Raw genomic sequence first — 22,752 nt, forward strand, 5'->3', positions numbered from 1 at the left:
GTTCCTCTGTACCGCGAACTTACGCACGCAACACTCACGCGAGTGATTCGATCAACTCGATTATCGATTGCAGCTGAATCGTAGTGCCAGTGTTATAGAATCGAATGAACCAGTGTGAAGCGTGAATCGCTTAGTGCAAAATGGTGCTAAGTGTCAGGTAAATAGAGTATGGAAATATGAAGTTGCCATGTTTTCTTATTGTTTATAGGTATTATCCTTTTTTTGTACATAACGTTTAATTTAATAATGACGAGTGTAACTAAACACGGCAGGACTTTTTTTGCTAGAAATTTTCACCTTGGTAAAAATGTTTCATCTATTTAGGTACGAATTCTATGCTGAAAACATAACATTGAAATAATTGAGAAATTTCCCAATTTCCCCAAAGAAAATCTTAATAGTATGGATATTTTGTAGTTTAATTCAAATCCCAACGGCCAACAATCAATTTCATTGCCAGTTGGTCAAATAAATCAATTGAAATAAGTAAATTCGCGACGCTACAACAAAATTATATTTGTACTAGTTCTGTGACCCGGCTACGCTTGAACGGAATAAAAGGCATAGCTTATTTGCATCGGAGCTTCTAAAGTAACAACTTAAGCAGCTGCTGCAGGTTTAAGGCCGACATTTTTACCTATAGATTCGGCAGTTTACCGCAAGATAATTTATTGTGCTATTGTTCTCATTTCTAGTTAAGTCGCATTATTCAGGGCCTGTGTTACTTTTCAAATGCAACGGATTTATGCTTGTTTGATGTTTTGAAGAGGTTTTTTTTGAAGATAATTAAAGTTTATACGGATAGCAACAAACTAGGCCTGTTCACATATTCCTGGAATTTTTAAGTTGTTTTTGCAAACTTTGCCGTCGAGTAGGCAAGATAATACGATCAAACAAGATTTAGCGAAGAATCAAGATTGGTCCTGCCAAAACGTCAGTCGTGTAGTCAATAGAGGGATTTATCCTATCTGATAGTAAGCATTGTCGTGATGTGTCAATCTGATGATCTGATTGTTGGAACAGTCATAAATCCTGGGTATTTCTAAACTTTTTTTTCTATCCGTACACTTAAGCTGTAAACAACAAGTACGGAGAGCGATCAAGTTATTTACCATTAATTTATTTATCCATACTATGTTGCTTGTAAATATTAATAGTAAGTTTCCCTGTGCTAGAAATGCTCAGGGATTCAGATTCATATAGAAAATAAAAAGAATCCTAGCTTTCCACCCAGGTACAGCTGATCTAGATCATGCGACTATTCGGGTTACTTCTCGTCATACGACCAACTCATATCAGTAGTGGTACGTGAAGGAATGTTATTACTTGTACCACTGATTTAAATTTTAATAAACCACTTTGAAATAAGCTGAAGTAAAATTTCTTCCATCAGTTTTCAAGTACACAAAGCCGACGCGCAGGCACTGGTGTAGTCTCTATTTCCTCATCCTTACAGACAATGTGACGAGAATCCTCGAGACAGCTGTAGGAATATAACCGCAGGCAGGACTGACAGTTCTTATAACTTTTAACTCATATATGACAGTCTTCAATTCAAGAACGAATAGGATACTTCTATGCAAGCGTGCTCCATTTTCGATCAGAGCAGTGGAAGATAGTAAATATTAACAGCTGTCCTAACATTGAACCTCTCAGCATAGGAAGTGAAGTACATAATGTGTGACAGCTCAGGTCACGGCGCCTGATGGTGACGAGGTGTGGGCCGTATGTCACGCCAGCCGTACAGTAACGGTGCGTTCCGGACGCCGCCCTCACTTAGCACTCTCATGTGTTACCTTGCGTGCTACCCTTGGTTTCGTCTGCTTGGAAAAGATGACGGTTGTCGCCGCCGGCGCCTCATTTGCACTTTTAATAAATGACAGTCAATAGAAACCGGTGCGGATATATCGATGCTCAGCTGAAGCGGAAGGCAGTAGGTAACTATTAAGTTATCTGTGACTAAGGGCACAAAACATTATTGACACTGTTGCTTCCATGTAATTGTCGGTGTAGATGTCAACTACTTGTAATAATTTCTTTAAATTAGTTAGGTTTGGTTTTCAATAGGAACTGGACATAGTGCTGAAAATGGTTGTGATCGAGCATATAATGTTCAGCTTTTACGAGTTATATATGTAATACAATGCATACACAATCAATAGAAATTTTTAGTTGATGATGTTAAAATTGCTCAATCCAGTACTAGGAAAGCGCCACCATGATGGGATTGCCATGCTAATTTAATGTAAAAAATCTCTCGCATAACAAAATGTAATCAAATTATCAAACGATCGCATCTGCATAATTTACTACCAAAGACACAATTGACAAAACAATTTAGCATAAAATCAAGTAATCAGAAAGAGCAACAAAAGAAAATCGCCTGAAATCATCCATGAAAGTCTACTTAAAATCAATCGTCTGAAGTTACCTGAAGTCTATGCCTGAAATGTTCCGTGTTTAGATCCTTATAGGTAAAAATTATTCAGGTACATTCATTATTATGTACTGAATTCTAGTTTCGGTTATTTTCAGGAGATTGTTTAGGTTAATCTCCTTATCAGGTTTCAGAATTTGAGCATTTTTGATTATAATGTAAAAATATTTAAACATGTTTGATATTCGAGTTACTATACTAATTGACGAAATCTGAAGGGCATAGGTAAAGCCTGCAAAGAATTTATGAGACTTGAGTTTTTTTATAAGGTTAGGTTTCCTCGAGATGTTTTTACCCTTAGTAGAAACAGTGTCAGTAAGGGTGAGCGTAAGTTTAAAGTCAGTTTGTAGAACTAAGGCTAATAGCTAAGGGATGATGAACGTCCTTGAGCGCACATTATGACCTAGTTACCATGTTAACTGCGCATTTTACTTAGGAAGAGGAAATGAGGCCATTACGATAGGAGATGGACGAGGAAGCCGACGAAGGCCGAACACTTCCGAACGGTTCCGACCGCCGCCGAACCGAACCGAGATTATGATGCGCGCGCGTTTACTTACTGAGGAAATTATGCAATAATTGAATTAATTTGATTCAGGAACTGGATTTGTTATGATATAATAGCATCCGTATTTGTTTTGTTTTGGCCGTCACCTTTTATTTGTATGTTTTAGTTTTGAGGTTTTGTTTATATTAATGAGTAGTTTAATTAAAAGCGTGGCCTATAACAAAACAGAACAGATATTGGTTTAGCATTTTTAGAGATGAGATTTCCATACACATTAATAGGGTGAAAGGTCATGTAAAAATGTATTTAAAAAATAATATTATATTATTACTATATGAAAGCTATTAGGATAAGGATAAGTTACTAAAATATTCAATTATCAAGCTGAAAGTTAGGTAAAATCGTAGCGATGTGTTATGCGAATGGCGCGTGAACAAAAGACATCAACGCTTGAAAGTGCTACGAACTCTGCGGTCTACGCGGTTCATGGAATTTTAATATAACTTACGCACGCTTGTGACGAACTTTATGGATATTTTCATGAATATCGTAAGATAATAATAGGAATTTCTAAAGTTCTGTTTTTTTATTTCCTCTCTGTGTTATAAATGCGAAAGTAACTGTCCGTCCATTGTACTTTAACGCCGAAATTAATTTACCGACTTAAATGAAATAAGTACCTAAGGAGCTACATAGATAGATTAGAGCCTAAGGAAGCGCATAAGCTACTTGTTAAGTAGCTGGGGAAAGAGTTTTTGCTAGGTGTATATGCTTTATGGACATTCCCTCTAAACAAACTATAAAACGGCTACGTTACAAAATCAAAAGTCATTTATTCAAAGTAGGCTGAAAATCAGCACTTTTTGAACGTCAATTCTACAAAAGACAGCCCCCAAAACGCCCGCCCTTCACAATTATGAGTTAGTTTAAACTATAGGCTGCCCTAACAAAGCAGTGGTCTCCAACTCGATTGCACTCGATCCCGCTATTCTTAACCCCGGGATCGAGTGACCCCTCGTGTCTCTCAATAATCTCAAACCTGCAGGGCTTCATACAAAACGGACTATTAAGCCATGTCGCCCCCTGGATGTGCACGAATAACGGACTCGATTCTTGATCACGAAATCAAGCGATTATGACGATTATAACTCGAGTAACGATGATCGGTTCGGTTATCGATTAATTGCGAGTGGAATCACGAACTGTTGGAATTTATGCGAATGAAATGGTATGGTTGTGATGTAATGCGATTGGGAATCGAGTGGTTTTGTAATGTTGGGGGATGTTGTTGTACTAATGCAGGTTTCCTTTAATGTCTCTATTTTGTATAGCGGTTTCTCGTTTGATTTTGAATGGTTGGTTTCTTGAATAGGAAAATTCTGTTTTCGAGTTATGGTGTCAACAATTTGATTAGCAGTTTAACAGTCAATTGAAAGCTTCAGTACAAAACCTACATAAATATATTTTATTGTATCCAATTATACATAGTTTCTTGTTACCAAAGTAAATAAGTTACCAAATCCACAAGCTTGAAGAATCATTGGAGGTACAACACGTAATATTTCTTTCATAAATAAAAGCTATTCTTTACATAAACTATAAAAGTACTTGGAGTTTTTGCTTCTAATTGAATTAAGTCATCAAAACTGGATTGAACCGGCCACAGTTTTTCTCATCGCTGATGACTATCAAGATATCACAGCATGATGTGCACAATCATTGGTTTTCCATTACTTTATCGAATCTGAAGGACATTAGAGGTCACGGTTCGATGCTGGGGTCACTGACCTCGGCACATTACCCCTAACATTATTAGAACTGTAACGATTTGGAAAACAATACGTATCAAAGAATGAAATAATTCTGTGAGACGAACTTACAATGTAACTGTTTATCTATCATTATAACTGAACTATTTATTAAAGTTATTTTTGGTAATTTAATTTGAGGTAGTTGAATGGTGAATACTTGGAACGTCGCAGCGGGTTCGTTGGTAATAATGACCTCATCTCATCTTGGCTAATCTTATGTAATAGGTGCATTTTAGTGCAACTTTGTAATTAGGTCTAAACGTGGATGGAAACAGAAAATACCATTACATATAATGAATGAAAATATAAAACAGAAATAAAATAAGAACATGTAACAGAGAAAATATGATTTAAATAATTATGAAATAAGGGAAAATTCGACACATCTAAGCAAAACAGCCATCGCTCAGCCTAATGCAGTGACTGCCTACACAAGACAAAGTCTAGATTTTCAGTCAGAGCCAAGCGCTGATTTTCAGAAAGGCATCTTACTTTACAATTTTACTTCAACAAAGAAAAATATTGTTTTATTGCAGCATTAATGGATTTTCCCTATTTCTATAATATACAAGGTGTTGATTTGCATTTGTGCCATAGTTCAGGAGGAGGACATACAATACGTAAATAACCGATTGAAATTACAGTAGATGGGAAATAACTAATATGCACTGCTTTTTTTGTCATTGTAATGTCGTGGTATTTCCGAAGTAATTTAATTTTATGAATGAAATTTATGAGTGATCGTTGCGTATGCCTTGTGTTTGCGTTTGCGTGAGGGTGCAATACAGTTTTAACGCCAGTAACATACGCGCCAAGTTTAAATAAGGCTAGATGACATTTACGGAGTTCCGAAGAAAAATGAAAGAAAAAAAAACTACGTACCAATTTTTTTATTGATTTGGGTCGAGAATCATTAGCATAATTACCTCCTTGAATATGGCACGGATGCAAATCAACAGCTTGTATAATCAGAGACAAATAAAACCGAATAAGATCATCAAAATATTTCTTAACGTACAGATAGGCAGCTATTTTATTTTAAGAGTTAAAAGTCTGAAAGACTGCTAATGTTGCTTCTATTAATAATTCCCACCAACAAAGATGATAATTTATGTAGGCTAGACTTGTAAAAAACTGCACTCGCCTCCATTGAATAACATGTCATTTAGTTTCAGAATGACGCAATAGCATAGTTTAGCTAAAATACACTACCTACTGAATAAGATTCGATGAAAGAAATTTGTTTTTCAATGAACTCGAATTTACAGTTTTCCGTTTAATAGAATTCTTACGCAGATTGTACCGCAAACATCACGAAAGGCGTTCACCTTTAACTTTTTAAAGCAATTCACAATACAAAGTGAAACGAAAATTGAAATTGTGTAATATATAATATTTACATCGCAAACAGTACGTGATTCAACAATTTTGTAGGCGAACTACGTAATTGATATTGATTCTCCGGGATCGATCCAATCCCGCGGTCTGTCATTACCCCGCCGTGTCTTTTGACCCGTCATTAGGCAGTAGCATTACCCGCACAATGCGCCCGCGCCGACAATACAAGCGTATCACGAAACTAAGTTTAGCCGCGTTTAGTTACATTTGTTTGCGAATATAAGTGATCATTAGAAAGTATCACGATTCAATTCCGACTGCTTACATACATGTTATTGAATACATTTCTTTATTTAATCTAGTGTGCGCAGTAACATATTGAACTGAACATGTAAGGGTATAATTTTTAATTCTATTCCAGAGTCCTGGTCGTGTGCAGTTATCTTATTATCTCCGCGGTAAGTTTTATTGTGTTTCTCTCATTGTAAAGCCACTCAATTTCAATAATCATGCCTAATGGATTTTTAAAATCACCGACCTTATTTCTTTTCTAAGAATACTTTGTTCAAGATTAACGGAGAGAATTTCTGCAAATTGAAATCTTCATTGTATATTTAGCTGCTGAGAAATTACCATCTCTTTAATGTCGTAAGGTCAAAGCAATCGTAATTGTATTACCTATGTAAAGTCTGACTAATCTTAATTTTCTTTTATGTAACCTGAAATTTTCTTTTATTTACTCTAACTGTATTTAACAGTTTTTCTTAAACACTTTTTTATTAACTACCATTGGTGACCACTACGGATATTATATGAAGATGTCGGAAATTTTAGTGAAGTAGACTGGTAAAGTTAAGGCTTTTTGAGATAAAACCGAACAATTATAATGTAACTTAATATAGGCTTAAAGCCTCTTAGCTGTTTAAAACTTAATGTTAGTTATATCAGGAATGAGATTAGGAAGACAGGGGGAGATCGTATTACGAAACTGTTATAAAGTTTATTTAGAAAATTGTGCAAAATCGGGTAAGGGCACCATGCTCTATGTCGATTAAGCTTACAGTTTTTCTCACACTGTGATTTATATTTCAATAAATAAAACGATTCTCCTTTTCACATTTACCTTTACTCATAAATATATAGTAACCACACTTGATAACCGCATATTATTCTACCAGGTACATTCATCACCCCAACACCTGGAATCAGCCGAGTACTCAGAGTCCACGGAAGTATCAGTGGTGTCAGTGTCATCATCAGCCTCCTCAGAGCTCCATGAGGGGTCGGGGGAAGATCCACCTGATCCTGTACTTCCTAATAATATTAAGGTTTGTAACTATGTGAATCAAATTACTTCTACGGACTTATGAAGCGACAGCGAGAATGTATAATTTAATTTTATCAATTTGAGATATGTTTTTGTTCATCCTTTAGAGGGAACAGTTTGTATGAACTCGCTTTTAGTAATTAGAGGTCCCATGGAACGCGGAAAAAGCTAGATTTGTATGTGAGATACTGTATTAAATAACCCGACATTTGGCAACTGATGTCACGTCTAGCACATTTGTATTGTGTCTGCTAGTTGAATGAATGTGTTTGCTTGAATGAATGTTTTTTGTGGTTTGTCTGTTGCTTCATCAGACTTCACTGAGATAGTCAGGCTGTCTGGTATCTTAACTCTAAGAACATTGACTCTTACAACAGAATTTCTGTTAAAATAGAAATGTTATCTTAGTAAAAAGCAAAGGAAATGTAGCAAAAGGATTCATATGAGAGTAGTTTAACATGAAACATTTTTTTTTTTCAGAATGAAACTAGAGAGGCACTCAAAAGTGATGGCAGTGAACAAGATCCGGTGAGTAGTACACTTTATAAGCATTAACAATTCGTTATTTTAATGGATTATGATATTTGAAGTCTTTAGCCTATGTTATGACAGTAGGTAGGTACTGATTTCAAGAGGTAGAAACTTAAAAAGCCTGAATCTGAATACCTACTATGGAGTATATGTATATGTATCTGCATATACACATATCAGTTTCACTTTTTCACTTCCACTACCCGGCCTTGAAGTAGTAATATTTAATACATGAGAACGAGTACAGAAGTTATGTAGATTTTGCGAACAATGAGCTATTTCTTGATATAAAAGAATACGATGCACCAGTCAGCCCTGTCTCTTTCATCGTGCTTAATGGCTTCGAAAATAGCCAGATTTGTTAACTACGATTTATAACTCAATTATTCGCTAGATTTTTAGATTGCTGATTCTTTTTGTCTGCGTGAGTTGAATTGTGGACAGTCGATTCGATTGTGTTTCTGTCTAACAAACGTCTATGTCAATCTAAATGATGCGTACAATGATGATGGAAATGTACCTCATATATAAATATAAATTGGTAGTTACAACTTTCTTTCACGGATATCGCAAAAAAAGTATTCGCAAGTTAAATATTTTAGTAGCGAACGATTGAAAAAGAATTGCTTCCATTCATTGAGTGAGACGCACCATTCCATTATCTATTTAATTATTTATTTTCACTTTTATATCAACATTGGCTGTCATCATGTTATTTACAATAGTTTGATAATGGGACGCAAAATAAAAGAGTGACTGTTCAAATAATCGTCACAGCCTTCGCCCAATTACCCACGGCTTGAACAGAAATGGGTGAAAGGTACGCCTTAATAGTCACCAATTTACACCCATTTGAACGACGATTGATGGATTGATTGAAAGAATTCTTCTAAGAATACACGATCCGACACGGTCTCTCTTTTCCTTTCGTTTTGCAGAATTGCTGCACTTATTTGTGACATTGGTTTTACGGTCAATTTGTATAGAACGCAGGAATGGTATGACGTTGTGCTGACATGTAGGCGGACCTACTTTAGCGGAGTGCAATTAAAATACAACAATGTGTACGCAACGGTTGCAGATTTCAGTTGTTAATTTGGTTTATTTCACAGTGAAATGTTTAACTGAGTGTACCAAGCGATTTTTATGGTTATTTAGTTTTATGCGTGAAATGAATGTTTGTTGTGATGAAAGAGTGGATTGAAAGATCAAATAGAGTGGTTAGAGGAGCCATTATTTCTGTTTCACGCGTGAGTTCTCGTGCACTACGCGTACGGTGGCAGTGCTCGTTGCTCAACGCACTCGTACTCTAGTGACCAACTGAATGGAGGAGGCCACGCCGCAGCCTCTGACGACTTGTGCAATATACAATATTCACGTTGCGAAGGGCTCCTCTAATCTGATTAGGTTATCATCTGTAGTTCCGCTCCCTATTTATGGAGTTTCACTGGCGTATTAAAATTGTAGACTACGGTTGGTTATCTGTAACAGAAATCAGCGTAATTAGGTTTTCCTAGAGAAATTAAAATTAAATCATGGAAATCCTTATTACACAAGTTATGTTCATTGTCTGTGTTGCTCCTGTTCAAAACATATGTATAGGTATGACATTGAATGAGAATAATTATTAACTAGCTACCAAGAAGTCGTATGCAGATTTACCAGATAAACTCATTACACTTTCCAGTAACAACTTAAACATTATCATCTCACCCCATAAACAGAGACAAATAAATTAACATAATCGAATTAGCCGTGAGAAGCCGAGTCTGCTAGAGTTACGCGCATTGTCGACGTAGTAAGAAGGTCGCATATGTGTTGTTTCGCGATAGCCATCTCTGACCTGCCAGTGAGTGTCGGGGTAGCTGTAGTTTGACTCACATTGCATCTAAACCATGAACACTCACACACCGAGTGACCTACAAAGGAACATCCCTTGGAAGCGCGTTATTAATAAAGCAACTAAAGGCATATTTTTAATGAAATAATTAAAATTACATGCACGTGTTCGTCCCTTTAATTAAATCAGCTCTAATTTACTACGACATCTACTTAGTGGTTCCACTATTTTCAGGGTAATTAGGTAATTTTTACATGAAAGAAAACTAGGAAAATCTAGTGGTTGGAAAATTTTCTGTATGCTTGCCGGAATAGGAAGTCCGTTAGTTTTCTTGGTAAGTAAATAAACTTAGAGGCTACTAAGTTTATCTGCGTAAACGCATCGTCAGCGATCGCGATGCTTGATCGTTAATATTTATTTTTAATTGTAATTGTGCCGTGAAATACAAACTTGTTACGGCCCGACCGACATTATTTAAATTGGATAACAGTTACGGAGATTCATCGAATTCTTTGTAACTTTGTACAATTGCGGACTTATTAACAGACTTTTAATCGAAAATACCATATAGTACTAACAAATCATGTGAAAACGGAATGAAAGTGTTCTCATTTCTTAGCTTTTCTATTTCTACGGATAATCTATGCTTTGATGCAGTATGATGTGGCCCCAATAGTTTTATTTGTTGTTTTATATTGGAATCAATTTGTCAAAGTGATGTGGCGTCGGCGCTTAGTCGGCCACTCCACTGGCCTAATTTTATAATGCGTAGGTACTGGCTGCGGCGTGCGAACTGCCCTGACACACTTACTGCCATTTACGCCTTTTTTGTGCAAAACCATCGAGGGGTCGTGACTGTGAAATGGTGAATTACCGGCGAGGCGCCATAATCCGATAGTTTGTTTTGAATTTTTTCTTTGGATAATGGTTGCAATCTAGTCGCAGTGCTCGATAAAGCTGCTAACGGTTTTACTTTCGTGAGTATTCTGTAGGTGCTTCAAACATTAACAGGCGTTTAAGTTGCTAATTAGCGGAGGTTGTGTTATTTGTTGAAGGCAGTCAAAAGTCGCGTGTGCCGGAAGGTGGTAGTTAGGCTTATGTTATCTCAGGGCTATCAGATTGCAAAACCTCCACGGAGTGCTACCTCCTCAAATGCAACGCTCTTCATGTAAGGAATGTAACAACTACAAAATGAGTCACTTCAATTAAATATTAAAACAATGTAAAGTACAGCATAATATTGCGCCAGTTTAAACGATTCTAAGGGTCAATTTCGTAACTTCCCAGCGATGATCAGCGATCTATGAACTATGAAATAGAATAATAGTGTTATTTAAACTAGCTTACGTTAAATAAACATTAAAACTAAGGCTTGTGAATTGAACCATGAAATTAATGAATACGAGAACACGAATCAGGACTTCAAGCTTTTTGAAATTTCAAAAAGCAACTTATATCTCATCTTATCATCTTTTAAATTTTAAAGTAAAAATATTTCTGATTGTCCAGGTGGTGTTCCTATCAGACAAGAACAGCTACATCCCGGTAAGCATCAAGCCGCGCTCGCCTGCAGTGGACACGACGTGGAGGGAGCCACCGGCCTGGGAGCGCGAGTACAGGAGACATCGCACCAATGGCAGTAGGGTGCAGTGTGAGTATATACGTAAAAAGGGTCATCTATCCCCAAAGGATTTGGCTTGGTAGACGATAGATGAGTGTTTCTGTCCAGAATAGATAAGCTGAAAGCTTAAGTGCTTCTAAAAATAATAAGATTACTTACACTAATTAAATTGCTCCATATGGGTCCATGTTATGTACAGTTTTTGAGTATTCTTTTGTTATACTTGTCCTAATTAATGTAGCTAACGAAATGTAAGGATGATCAAAGATCCCAAGACGTAATTAGCTCTGTAATAAAGTGGGTGTGGATGGTTTTAAAGACTATTTCAATTAAATGGCTTCAGCAATTTTCTTGGGAAAATGTAACAGACTAATTTACTTTCGGATCCATAATATCTCTTCGGATAAGGATGCAACTAGATTACAGATTACATAGAGCAATTGGAGATTTAAATGGAGTTTCCTTCATAAAAGTATCATATACAACAAACATTGTCTATTAAATGTTGCGAAACTAGGCAAATTGAGATGGTATCACTCGGAGCGCGTGGCGCCGCGCTTGAGCAACCCTTTGTGTATTATATTAGTTTTTACTGAACCATTCATACTCTCATATATGCACAGGATACTGGCATTGTAATGGTTACGTGTCAAGATACCATCATCCTTATAGAATTGGCTGAGATAGCTCTATTTCTTTTGTTTCTAAAATTCAGTTGTCGTGAAGTTCCCAGCGTAGATGAATGTAGGCCCATTCAACTCACGCTGAAAAAAAAATGTGTCAGACGACGATTTAATTTCTTCTTTTGTTTGTGATTAACAGATATTGAGGCTGAGTGTCAAGATGACTTCATGAAGATAAGGGTCGGCTTCAACGGATCTTTTGCTGGACTGGTGTATTCCGCAGGTAAACAATCACACTAACAGTAATTGCAGTACAGGCTTATTAAAGTACTGTATGACCTAGACCTTTCTTAGCTTACCTACTTGTTGTCCACAAATCAGAAAGGTAACGAACCGTTACTTCAGTTACCTAGGAAGCTCAAGTTAATGTAATCAGTCATCGTCTAACCGTGGTATTGTGTAGATAGTCTAACAATTAGGCGTGTAGGCTAGACTAGTGTCATTACTGTGTCATTGTTACTCCGTCTTGTCGCCGTCGCAACTCCCACATTGTTTGAACAAGCGTCTTTTTGTTCAGAACTATTGGATGCGGAGAAAATAAAGTCCTTGGCTCTAAAAGGCTTAACAATCCTTTCTTGATAAAAAGGTCAAAGCTTTTTACCAAAAAATATATAAAGAGGTCACATCTAATCATTATCATCATAACTTTCATCACCATCGTGATCATCGGTTACCTATATCTTTTTAAACATACCAGAGCACGATTTTCTGTCCAAGTCACCAATGGAGAGTTTAATACACAATTATACTCCAAATTATTCACTTAGCTCAGTAAGCACGTTTCATCGTCGCACTACTTAAGTTCTTTCCCACATTAGCACTCCATTTGTTTATTACTCTGTGTTTGTGCTACATTCTTATCGTAGCTGTCAAAGGGCAGTGCGTTGGATGTGGGATTTGATAATTTCGCGACTTGTGATGTTATTATCTTTAATCAAGTGCACAGTTATGATGAGTTCTCATACACTTCAACTGTTATTTGATATAAATGGCCCTTTTAACTAAACTAGGCTTATTACATATATATATTACATACATAGGCATATAACATATTACCTAATGTTCTCACATACAGAAGCTATGACTTTGTTAACATACTAGGTACTACTAATTAAATTGGGTACTAATCTTCGAACTGTGCTCTTACGTGGACTTAAGCTTAATTCCAAAAATATTTTTCTTTGGATATGCAATGTCAAATGTTACTTTTCAAGTAGTGTTGTTTATGATACCTGTAGATACCTATGTGTATTTATATTTTCTATGGGCCCTAGTTGGCTGAAATGAAGATGTAAATAAATAAATTATAAACAAGGACACAACAAAATCTAGATTATGCAAAGTGATTCAAAGTGTACAAACCTAAGTGTATCACAAAGTCGCGGGAAAACGCTTACCATAAACCCATACCACGCTCCATTAGAAGATTACTAGATATTAAAATGTACAGTACGATAAGATTATACCATGTTCCCTCTTAGTGAGAGATTAGAGGCATTGTGTCGCTTTCGTGGGATACTTGAACTACCGTTAGCCGCTTGGGGGAGTCAAATTGACACCTTTTATCTAACCATGCAGAACTAAAGGGCTAGCAAAGAAAATTATTTTGTTTAAGTATATTGTAGAGGTAAAGGGCAGTCTGAATATTGATAAAATTCTGCTATCCAGGTGCCATTTAAGCATAGGTTAAGGTGTGTCCAACCATAAGGTATTTTTTGTGGAGCCTGTCAGGACCTGATTTTGAGCGATCTGATATTTTGTAATGCTAATTTGATCTGATACTTAGTTCTCTAATGTTTTTTAACGTTGACCTGATACTACCCATATAGTCTGACAATATTGTTCTATCCCTTAATTTATACTTGTAATATTTAAAGTATTCTCTAGAAATAAACTCGTTATTTAGAACGAACTACGAAGAATGTTAAGGGCAATTAAGACATGCTAATGACATAGTTTAGTTTCGGTGAACTATGTCACCCTTTTACCTAGATATTATTTGCATTTAGGAGTAATGGCGGTTGCTTAAGTGTTTGTGGCTAACCACTTTCTTTTTAACGTGGCTAGGTCAATTGTGCGATGTTATGTTTTATTTTGTCAATTACTATTTTGTTCATGGCAAGTGGGTACGTAGAGTATTTTATTTTCGCTTTAGGTACCTACATATTCTTTTTAAACTCATACACAGCAGAGCAAATATTTCAGTATGTAGTACCTACTAATTACGGGGTCGAGGTAAATACGATAAGATTTAAATCATTATCATAAACATTTACCTATGGAATGGATTCTTTACTATTGCATATATGAAAAGGATTACATCAATTTTAGGTTACATCATGAGATTAATTAAAAAATTGGCTAAAGACAACAGAAGTAACATGTGACTATAATTGCAGGCTACTCATACGACCCGGACTGCATGTACATCAACGGCACGGGACGAGACTACTACGAGTTCTACATTCAGCTCAACAGATGCGGTACTCTTGGAAGGAACGGACAGCATGATGATAGCAGGAAACATCCCACTGTGAGTTGTTTAAAAATGATACTTTAATAACTATTACATAAGCCAAACTGGTTAAAACTGATGGTGAGAGGGGATTCGATGAACGGGAATAAACTCCCAAGAACTAGCACAAAACAAGTATGAACTACATTGAATACTAGCACAGATTACCTACAATTTTAAGGGTAGTTTTAAACAGTACTAGTACCTTCGAAGAAAATTTGCCATTGTTCAAGCACATTTACCTACCCGTTTATTGGCACTACGGAAAATATGTTCAAGTACGTTTACCCACATGTTTATTGACACTCCGCAACGTAGGTAAAGCTCTTTTATAGACCGCTAAGGACAGGCCCGCCGTAAGCGGGCGTGCAGCGCGTGCACAGCACGCGGGCGGCACGTCCTAGGGGGCGGCAAATCTAGCGAGTTATCACGTAATATTTAAAAAATACAATATCTTTTTACTAATGATTTGATTTCAATATTTCCGAACTCAGCAATAGCGCTAAGAATATTACTTATACTGCCGGTTTCAGTTAGGTACATCTGTTGAAAGGACATTTTCAAAATTAAAGATTCTTAAAAACGATTTAAGATCAACCAGTGGCGTAGCGTGGGGCAAATGCTATTTAGGGGGCGGCAAAATTAAACCAATAAAATTTCGGAAAAAGCCGCCCTAGCTTTGGTCGTCTCCTATCAATTTTGACTGTTTCACCCTTTGCATCCCCAAAAAAATTCGCGCTCGCTGCGCTCGCGGCTCCATGTCAGATATCGCATTTTATCTTTGTTTCATTGTTGAGGCATTCAATTCCGAATAAACATTTTTCGCGCACGTCCGTTATGGCTTTTTATGATATGTTCACTTCATGAAAACTCTAAGGAAAAAATCGCGCTCGCTTCGCTCGCGGCTTTTGCACTTCACTTCTGTGCATATCTTACTTTTTGACTTTGCTTTATTAATTTACAGTGATTTTTATTTGTTTTGTATCCTTTAAAAATAAAAATTTCGCGCTCGCTCCGCTCGCGCTTGCTTACATATGGAAAGTGTCTTATAATTTTTCAACGGGAAACCCACCAAATAACGTATTTTACTGACTTTAAACATTGTTATAGATACTTAAGTGCGTTAGTTTAAGTTAATCACAATCTTTCAATACATAGGGGCCACTTGGGTAATGATTGCACTGCATTGATGCCCTAAGCAATTGCTTAGTTTGCTTATGGGCTAACCCAGGACTGCTTAGGGCTTAGGTTACTCTAAACATTTCAAGTAAATAAAAAGTTATGTGTAATGTATGTTATGTATTGCAATAGCTATTTATCCAAAAGTAGGTGGGTTTTCTGCAATCAGAGCGGTGCATGTACATATTTTTTTCTGTTGGACAAGTAAGATGGATATGAATGGGCGGGGGGGGGTCCGGACCACCTGGATCCGTCCCCCCCCCCTTATATATTTTTTGACAAAACATATGTAGTCGTAGGGCGGCATAATCAGTTTTGCACGCGGGCGAACAAACAGCTAGCGGCGGGCCTGGCTAAGGAATGATCCTAGTGGTGATATTAACCTTAAGTACACTATGTAAGATGGTCTGAGAACAGAAGATTACAGGTCATATGAAGGTGTATAAATAAGAGCAACTAGGTCTAGTACAGTACATTACCATATTATGAATATTATTGTTATGATAACATCAGCAGACTTCATAAGGCATCCTGTGATATTAAGATTTATAGATATTCGCATGACAGTCGGGATTTATCTTCGTGTATGAATATTTCAAGGCAATTGACATTCTAAGTTGGAAAATCAGGGCTTATCTCTTCACTTTGTTTACATAGCCCGAGTAGGCTGCGGATAAATCCTACCACTTTTGTATTATTTTAACTCGCCATATCTTCTTCAGTATGTATCCAGTATGTTTTGTATTGTTTGGATCCAAAAGTTTTTTTTCTTGAAGAAGAATCATTAATTTTCATATAGGAAACTAGAGAAGAATTTTATTTTCTTGTTTAAAAAGTCATTGATAAGAGGATCTCTTTTATCTAGGAATACAGCAAAATCTCCTATTTGTGGACTACTTAGACAATAAAATCGTTATACCAACAGGCACTTGATGTTTTTAACTATTTGTGTGACAGAAGAACCTGATGTGGAACACGATCACGGTGCAGTACAACTCACTGATTGAGGAGGAGCTGGACGAGCACTTCAAGGTCACCTGCGAGTATGGATACGACTTCTGGAAGACTGTCACCTTCCCTTTTTTAGACGTAGAGTAAGTATGCTACATTTTTAATAAAAAAATGACTTAAGTATTAACTAGCAAGCTTTATTTAAGAATATCTTTTAGTTAATAGCGTTGATTATATATTTCATTGATTATGTATTGGAATCATTTCCCTTCAATTTGAAAAGTGTAGTAGTTAGTTTGTTAGATCTTGCTGTCTTACTTATGAAGTTATGCGAAAACAAAACCACCTTTTATTTAGCACTGTGGTTTGCTACTTTTGTTCTACTTTAAATCGATAAAATGCGTGAGATATTCTCAGAATTTTGTTTTCAGTTCAGTTCTTAACGAAAAGTGAAACTCCAAACATTTACTTATTTTGTTTTGCAAACCACAAAATATTCGCAAACCGTTGCTGATCGGATTTTCTGTCACAAAGGCGTCGCGCACGCATGATCTTGTTGACACAAATACAGAAGCGATTAACTGTGACGATCGATGATAATCGCATTATCTTAACCATAACTGCATGTAATCGGGAAACTAGAATGCTTACCGGGCTGCAGATAATTGATATGTAGGTACCTCTCTTGTTTTTCTGTGGTTTATCTTGGCTTGTCTTCTCTTGCACATACGACTGCAAGCCTTCACAAGATAAATCTAAAAACGCGATTCTTCGAATGCAGTTAACCACCGTTTTTCTACTATTCTTCATGCTTTAGGCTTTTTGCAGGATCTAAAAGTTTTTTTACGATTGTCCTATTTAAAAAGGCTTTTCCCATAGGCATAATTGCGTTCGGTGTCATATTTTTCAGCCCACTTTACTTCCACCTCCACTTTACGTCCACTTACTCCTTACGTATTTGTCCTTCAGAGTGGCCACAGGAAACCCGGTGGTGTTCACGCTACAACCCCCCGAGTGCTACATGGAGATTCGCTCGGGGTACGGCGCCAATGGAGCGCGGGTATCAGGCCCGGTGCGCGTCGGGGACCCACTTACGTTGCTCATTTATATGAGAAGCGCTTATGGTAAGATTTCTTACTGTTTTCTGTAAACTTTTGTAGTACTATTTATTCGATTGTAACATCAAGAAAATGATTTTTGGTGTGTCATGTTTTTGAGTTAGTCACTATATGACCCAATTTTGACAACCATGTGTACCTACCTACCTTATAATCATATCGTAATTATCTAAAATTTTAAAAAAATCTAGTCAAAACGCCTATGACATCTGAAGTGCTATCAAATGATTATAAAATTCCAAATAATCACGCAGAACTCGAAAATCAAAGCGTTTTCGTAACATGAAGAAAAACAAAACAGTTACGAATAATTTAATTAAAACCTCCAATGATCCGGATTTGTCACAATGTAATTAATCCGCAGTTATTTTTACCGTAGTACAATTGAACTAAATATACCCATAACAATTAAATACCGTAAGTTTAAGGGCGAAAACGTAACGGTTGGACCGATCGCATGTCTACGTGCAATGCCGCTCCAGAAATATTTAAAATCAATTTTTACCTTATCACGATCTTGCGTTTTTGTAAATTTTATTTTATTATATGGAACGGTATGGGAGCAATGACGTCGGTCGTATGTAGGTACATGTTATGAAAGCATTTTTTAAGGAAATACCAATTCAATAACGCGTGTGCAAGGTAAAAACGGCAGCGTTTTTAATTTACAGTGCAATAGTTAAGCCTTAACCATACCAGTGCAATTTTACTTAGCCATGATACTCTAGGAAGTATGAGCTCAAAGAAAAGTTAACTTACCAATAATATCAATTTCAGATGGTTTCGACATCGTTGTGAACGACTGCTTCGCTCACAATGGCGCTACAAAAAGGATACAGCTTATTGATGAATATGGGTAAGTTAGCTTCTGTTTACTAAACACAACCTATCTTTCCTACTCTTGTCATCAATACCTTCAACCTTATTTCTACAACAAGAGACAGAAAAGACATGAACATGGTTCGACACTAATATCCAGTTACTTCTCTTGTCAAGCCTGTGGTAAGAAATGTCACTCTCGTATCGGTCTGTTCAGTCACGAAAGGCGTTGTATCACAGACACCACCACATAAATCGTCTGCAATAGACGAAAAAGGCCGTTGGATTTCTACAACATAAGGCTCACCTTCCTTTAACTCGTTCCAGGTGTCCAGTAGACGACAAGCTTATATCTCGGTTCCGCGGCTCTTGGTCGGAGTCAGGCGTGTTCGAGACGCAAGTGTACGCGTATATGAAAACGTTCCGATTCACGGGATCGCCTGCGCTTTATATCGAGTGTGACGTCAGAATGTGCCATGGACGGTGTCCGGTGAGTAGAAATAAGATTAGGTATTTATTAGAATTTCAATCATAGCTAAATGATAAATGTTGGTAAAATACAGTGCTTATAGATCTGGAGTTGTGACCTAAAGAAACCAACGTCTACTGACAACCTACCTTACAATTACTAAGAGAAGTAAGATCATCACCTCTGGGGTCATTTCATGGTAACTTACCATCAAAAGTGGTGTTCAACGAAAAGACTAAGACCTGGAGTCGATTTCCAGCAGATCTAAAAATCGAAGCTTCATGTTAACATTTGTGGAAATGGTTTTATCAAATTATGTACCTTTATCCTATACTTGACGGTACATATTTCTAATATCCATCGCCAAGTACTAACGTCTTTATCTCCGTTCACAGTCGCAACCCTGCCACTGGCGTAACATGAAAAGCGTGAAGCGTCGTTCAATAGACTCGAAGCCGGGCCTGGACCCCGCCTCCAGCGTGGCGCCGCGGCTCTCCGAGAACATCTCGCTGTTCCAGTCGCTGAGGGTGCTGCAGGAAGGCGAGGAGGATTCTGAGTTAGCTGCCAGTACTGGCGGTTAGTACCAATGTGTTTATTATATCACCATAACTCCCTGTTAGAAAAGATGCCAAGACAGGTGCAGGTGCAAGGAAGATTGGAAAAAAGTCGCATATCCAAGGCCTCATTTCTCTCGTTTCCAAAAACGCGGGCAACAAAGTTGTTTGTTTTCGATAGCTAGTATCCCCATAGCATACGTCCAGTCTTGCACATGTATGTATCAATGCCCAAGCTAAGCTGCCCTTCTACTTTTGTAAACCGTGCTGTTTGTTCATTTAGGACGAACTTTTTAGAGACAGGAGGATACAAAAATCTCTCACAAGGCTAAAGAACTTGCCAAGCTTGTTTATCATGAATTTAACTGTCGTAATATATAATGTCTTTCACCTATATTTCCAGTAGCACCAGAAGGCCAAACCTGTATGAAGACATCAGCACTATCAGCCATCATGGTCTCCTGCGGGGTGCTGATAGCCGCACTTTGTGGAGGAGTGTTAGCGGCCGCGAGAGGCTTCCGACGAAGGGAGGCGAGAACACCCCACCACGCTTACGTACCCCATAAAGGACGAATCAAATAAAGGATCAAGTAAACACCTTTATATTGTAAGTTGTGAAATGACTGTGTTTTCATAAGATATAGGTACCAATGATGGTCATCGCTAGAAGTAGTTGTTACTCCTGGCTTAGGATTAGTTGGATACGCTGATAGTGTAGTCTGTAAGTTTAGTTTTTTTTTATAAGCTCGTGATTTTTACATGAGCCGATTCCGTCCAGAAAAGTTTTATTATCGAAGTTCAGAGACAATAATCGAAAAGTTTGAAGTATATTGTTTTTCAAATGAGTAGTTAAATGGATCTATAGTAAGTTCAACTCAGTCGTGCGCGCGGCCCTATGTGTGGGTAACCCTTGTACATATACAGTGACTTTGTGTGCGTGACAAGAGGTACAGTCGGGTACAAATACAGTTATTTAGGGGTTGTATACGGCTATTTAAAGTACAGTTATTACGTAATTTAGTTTATTTATTTATAATGATTCTGTATCGCTACTTGAAAAATCAAATGATGAATTTTCGGATTCGCTACTTTCACCAATGTTAATTATAAATTCTGACTCCATGTCAAAATGTCTATAGTATTCTTATTTTTTCTTTTGTACATGTCGACAAGTATTACCCAACATCCCTTCATCAATTTGACTTAAACGTTCATTTATGAGTTTCATTATTTCCGTCTTATTTTGGTCGACATTATGCGAAGCAATATAATTTTTTAAAATTCCCCACACATTTTGTTTCCATTATTATACTAAATTATAGGTCTTTTACATTCTTAGTCCACACATTTATTTATTGTCCGCGTACCCCGAGCTAGAAAATATGTAAGGAGTATTTAATTCATCTTAGATATTTCACTTCATTTATTTCTTAGATACTGTCAATGTCAATTTGAAAAGCCGTATGAGAAAATAATGATAAACTGTAAAATGTAATAATAAAAAGCTTTGAATGTTGTTTCATTTTTTTGAAACGCTACCTGACTCCTTAAAACATTTTCTCCGTGAAGAACTAGACATTTTCGTAAACGACTGTACCCATAACAAAAAGCGATGAGAACACGTCATGCTCGGACGACGTCACTGTCACACGAATGAAAGTTGTATATTTACAAGCCGACGCACACATAGGGCCGCGCGCAAATCTGAGTTGAACTATCTATACCACTTTGCGGGATTTATTCAAGCAGAGATCTGATGCTATTATTTCTAGAATACGATTAGAAGCTTACTAGAATTCGTAGCAAACGAATTGAAATTATTTCGTTTATCCTCATACATGGAAAAAGGGTATCATCTCTTATTTTAATGAATAGATACCAAATCGCAGGGGACATTTTTAATTCTTTATCAGAAGTCGTTCGACTGCGTTTAAATTAAGATTCATATTACTCAGCTAAATACTTAGATGTATAAATTAGACTAAATAGTTAGGTATTTAATTAATTTATGCTCGTTACAATACGGGGACAAATTGTGAGGATTTATATTTTTATACGAAAACAAAATATACCTCCTCCGTTTGTCTGTTATTTGCTATTTATGTATGCAGTTCTCAAAGTTGTGATAAAATAAGTATTAAATAGAATTAGCTACATGATAAATTAGTATTACAACGATGCTTATTTTTTTAGTGATTTTAATTTATTTGTGCTTGCTTTAAATAAGCATTTTTTTTGTTAAAGTATATCACTCAAGACACATTCAAGAATAAACCATATCATAATAAGTGAACCACATAACAATTGAAATAAGTTGTATTTCGTTAATTTATTTGCAGAATTACTTATTTCTAATCGTGTAAATATTAATGTAAAGTCTATTTAATGTTCTTATTTAAGTAGCGTATGTTTAGTGTAATCATTTTCCTACTATTTATACCTACGGCGAATGAAATGTATCATGTGAGTATTTTGGAAAGGTACATTTTGAAAGGAAAAATAAATAATTTTATAAACTGATGCTTGTTTGTTTTATAAGTATCCATTTTCCCTCGAAGTTTTAGCAATCAGTCAATTTTACCACTAATAAGTTATTGGAATACTTTATGACTACCCCAATCCAGAGTTATCTGTCAGCAATGTGACTTAGTACCTTACATTCTTTGCTATCACTTTGTACAAAGGTGCATCTCCTATACTAATATTATAAAGCTGAAGAGTTTGTTTGTTTGAACGCGCTAATCTCACGAACTACTGGTCCGATTTGAAAACTTCTTAAGTGTTAGATAGCCCATTTATCGACAAAGGCTATAGGATATATATCTTCACGCTGAGACTAATAGGAGCAGAGCAGTAATGAATAATGTTTCAAAATCGGTGGATTTTTTGTTCTATTGAGAGCTTCTGGTGCGTGCGCTGCTAAAACGATTAAAGTTTCGCAAAAATGATGTATGACAGAATTGTTTCCCTTTAAAAGTTCTAAAAAAATGTCCGTGACAGCATACGCCTATCTATTAGGGTTATTTTTCAAACTTGTTTTTGTTCTCAAAA

General features: G+C 36.6%; 1 protein-coding gene across 1 annotated transcript; it reads left to right on the top strand.

The window, feature by feature from the left end:
- Positions 1 to 140: 140 nt before the first annotated feature.
- LOC124636643 lies at positions 141 to 20,556 on the top strand. Its single transcript, XM_047172806.1, has 13 exons — positions 141 to 157; positions 6,516 to 6,552; positions 7,273 to 7,422; positions 7,902 to 7,949; positions 11,302 to 11,443; positions 12,236 to 12,319; positions 14,496 to 14,629; positions 16,748 to 16,884; positions 17,711 to 17,865; positions 18,637 to 18,715; positions 19,006 to 19,168; positions 19,543 to 19,723; positions 20,108 to 20,556. Exons 1-13 carry the CDS (start codon positions 141 to 143, stop codon positions 20,281 to 20,283), a joined length of 1,503 nt encoding a protein of 500 aa, XP_047028762.1. The 3' UTR covers positions 20,284 to 20,556.
- The last annotated feature ends 2,196 nt before the right edge of the window (positions 20,557 to 22,752 follow it).

The sequence above is a fragment of the Helicoverpa zea genome, chromosome 14 (assembly GCF_022581195.2).
Source record: "Helicoverpa zea isolate HzStark_Cry1AcR chromosome 14, ilHelZeax1.1, whole genome shotgun sequence".
NCBI classification, from domain to species: Eukaryota; Metazoa; Arthropoda; class Insecta; order Lepidoptera; family Noctuidae; genus Helicoverpa; species Helicoverpa zea.

Coding starts and splice junctions, on each gene's coding strand:
- LOC124636643 (XM_047172806.1), top strand. Junction 11,444..12,235: donor CAATGGCAGTAGGGTGCAGT/GTGAGTATATAC, acceptor TGTGATTAACAG/ATATTGAGGCTGAGTGTCAA. Junction 16,885..17,710: donor TTCCCTTTTTTAGACGTAGA/GTAAGTATGCTA, acceptor TTTGTCCTTCAG/AGTGGCCACAGGAAACCCGG.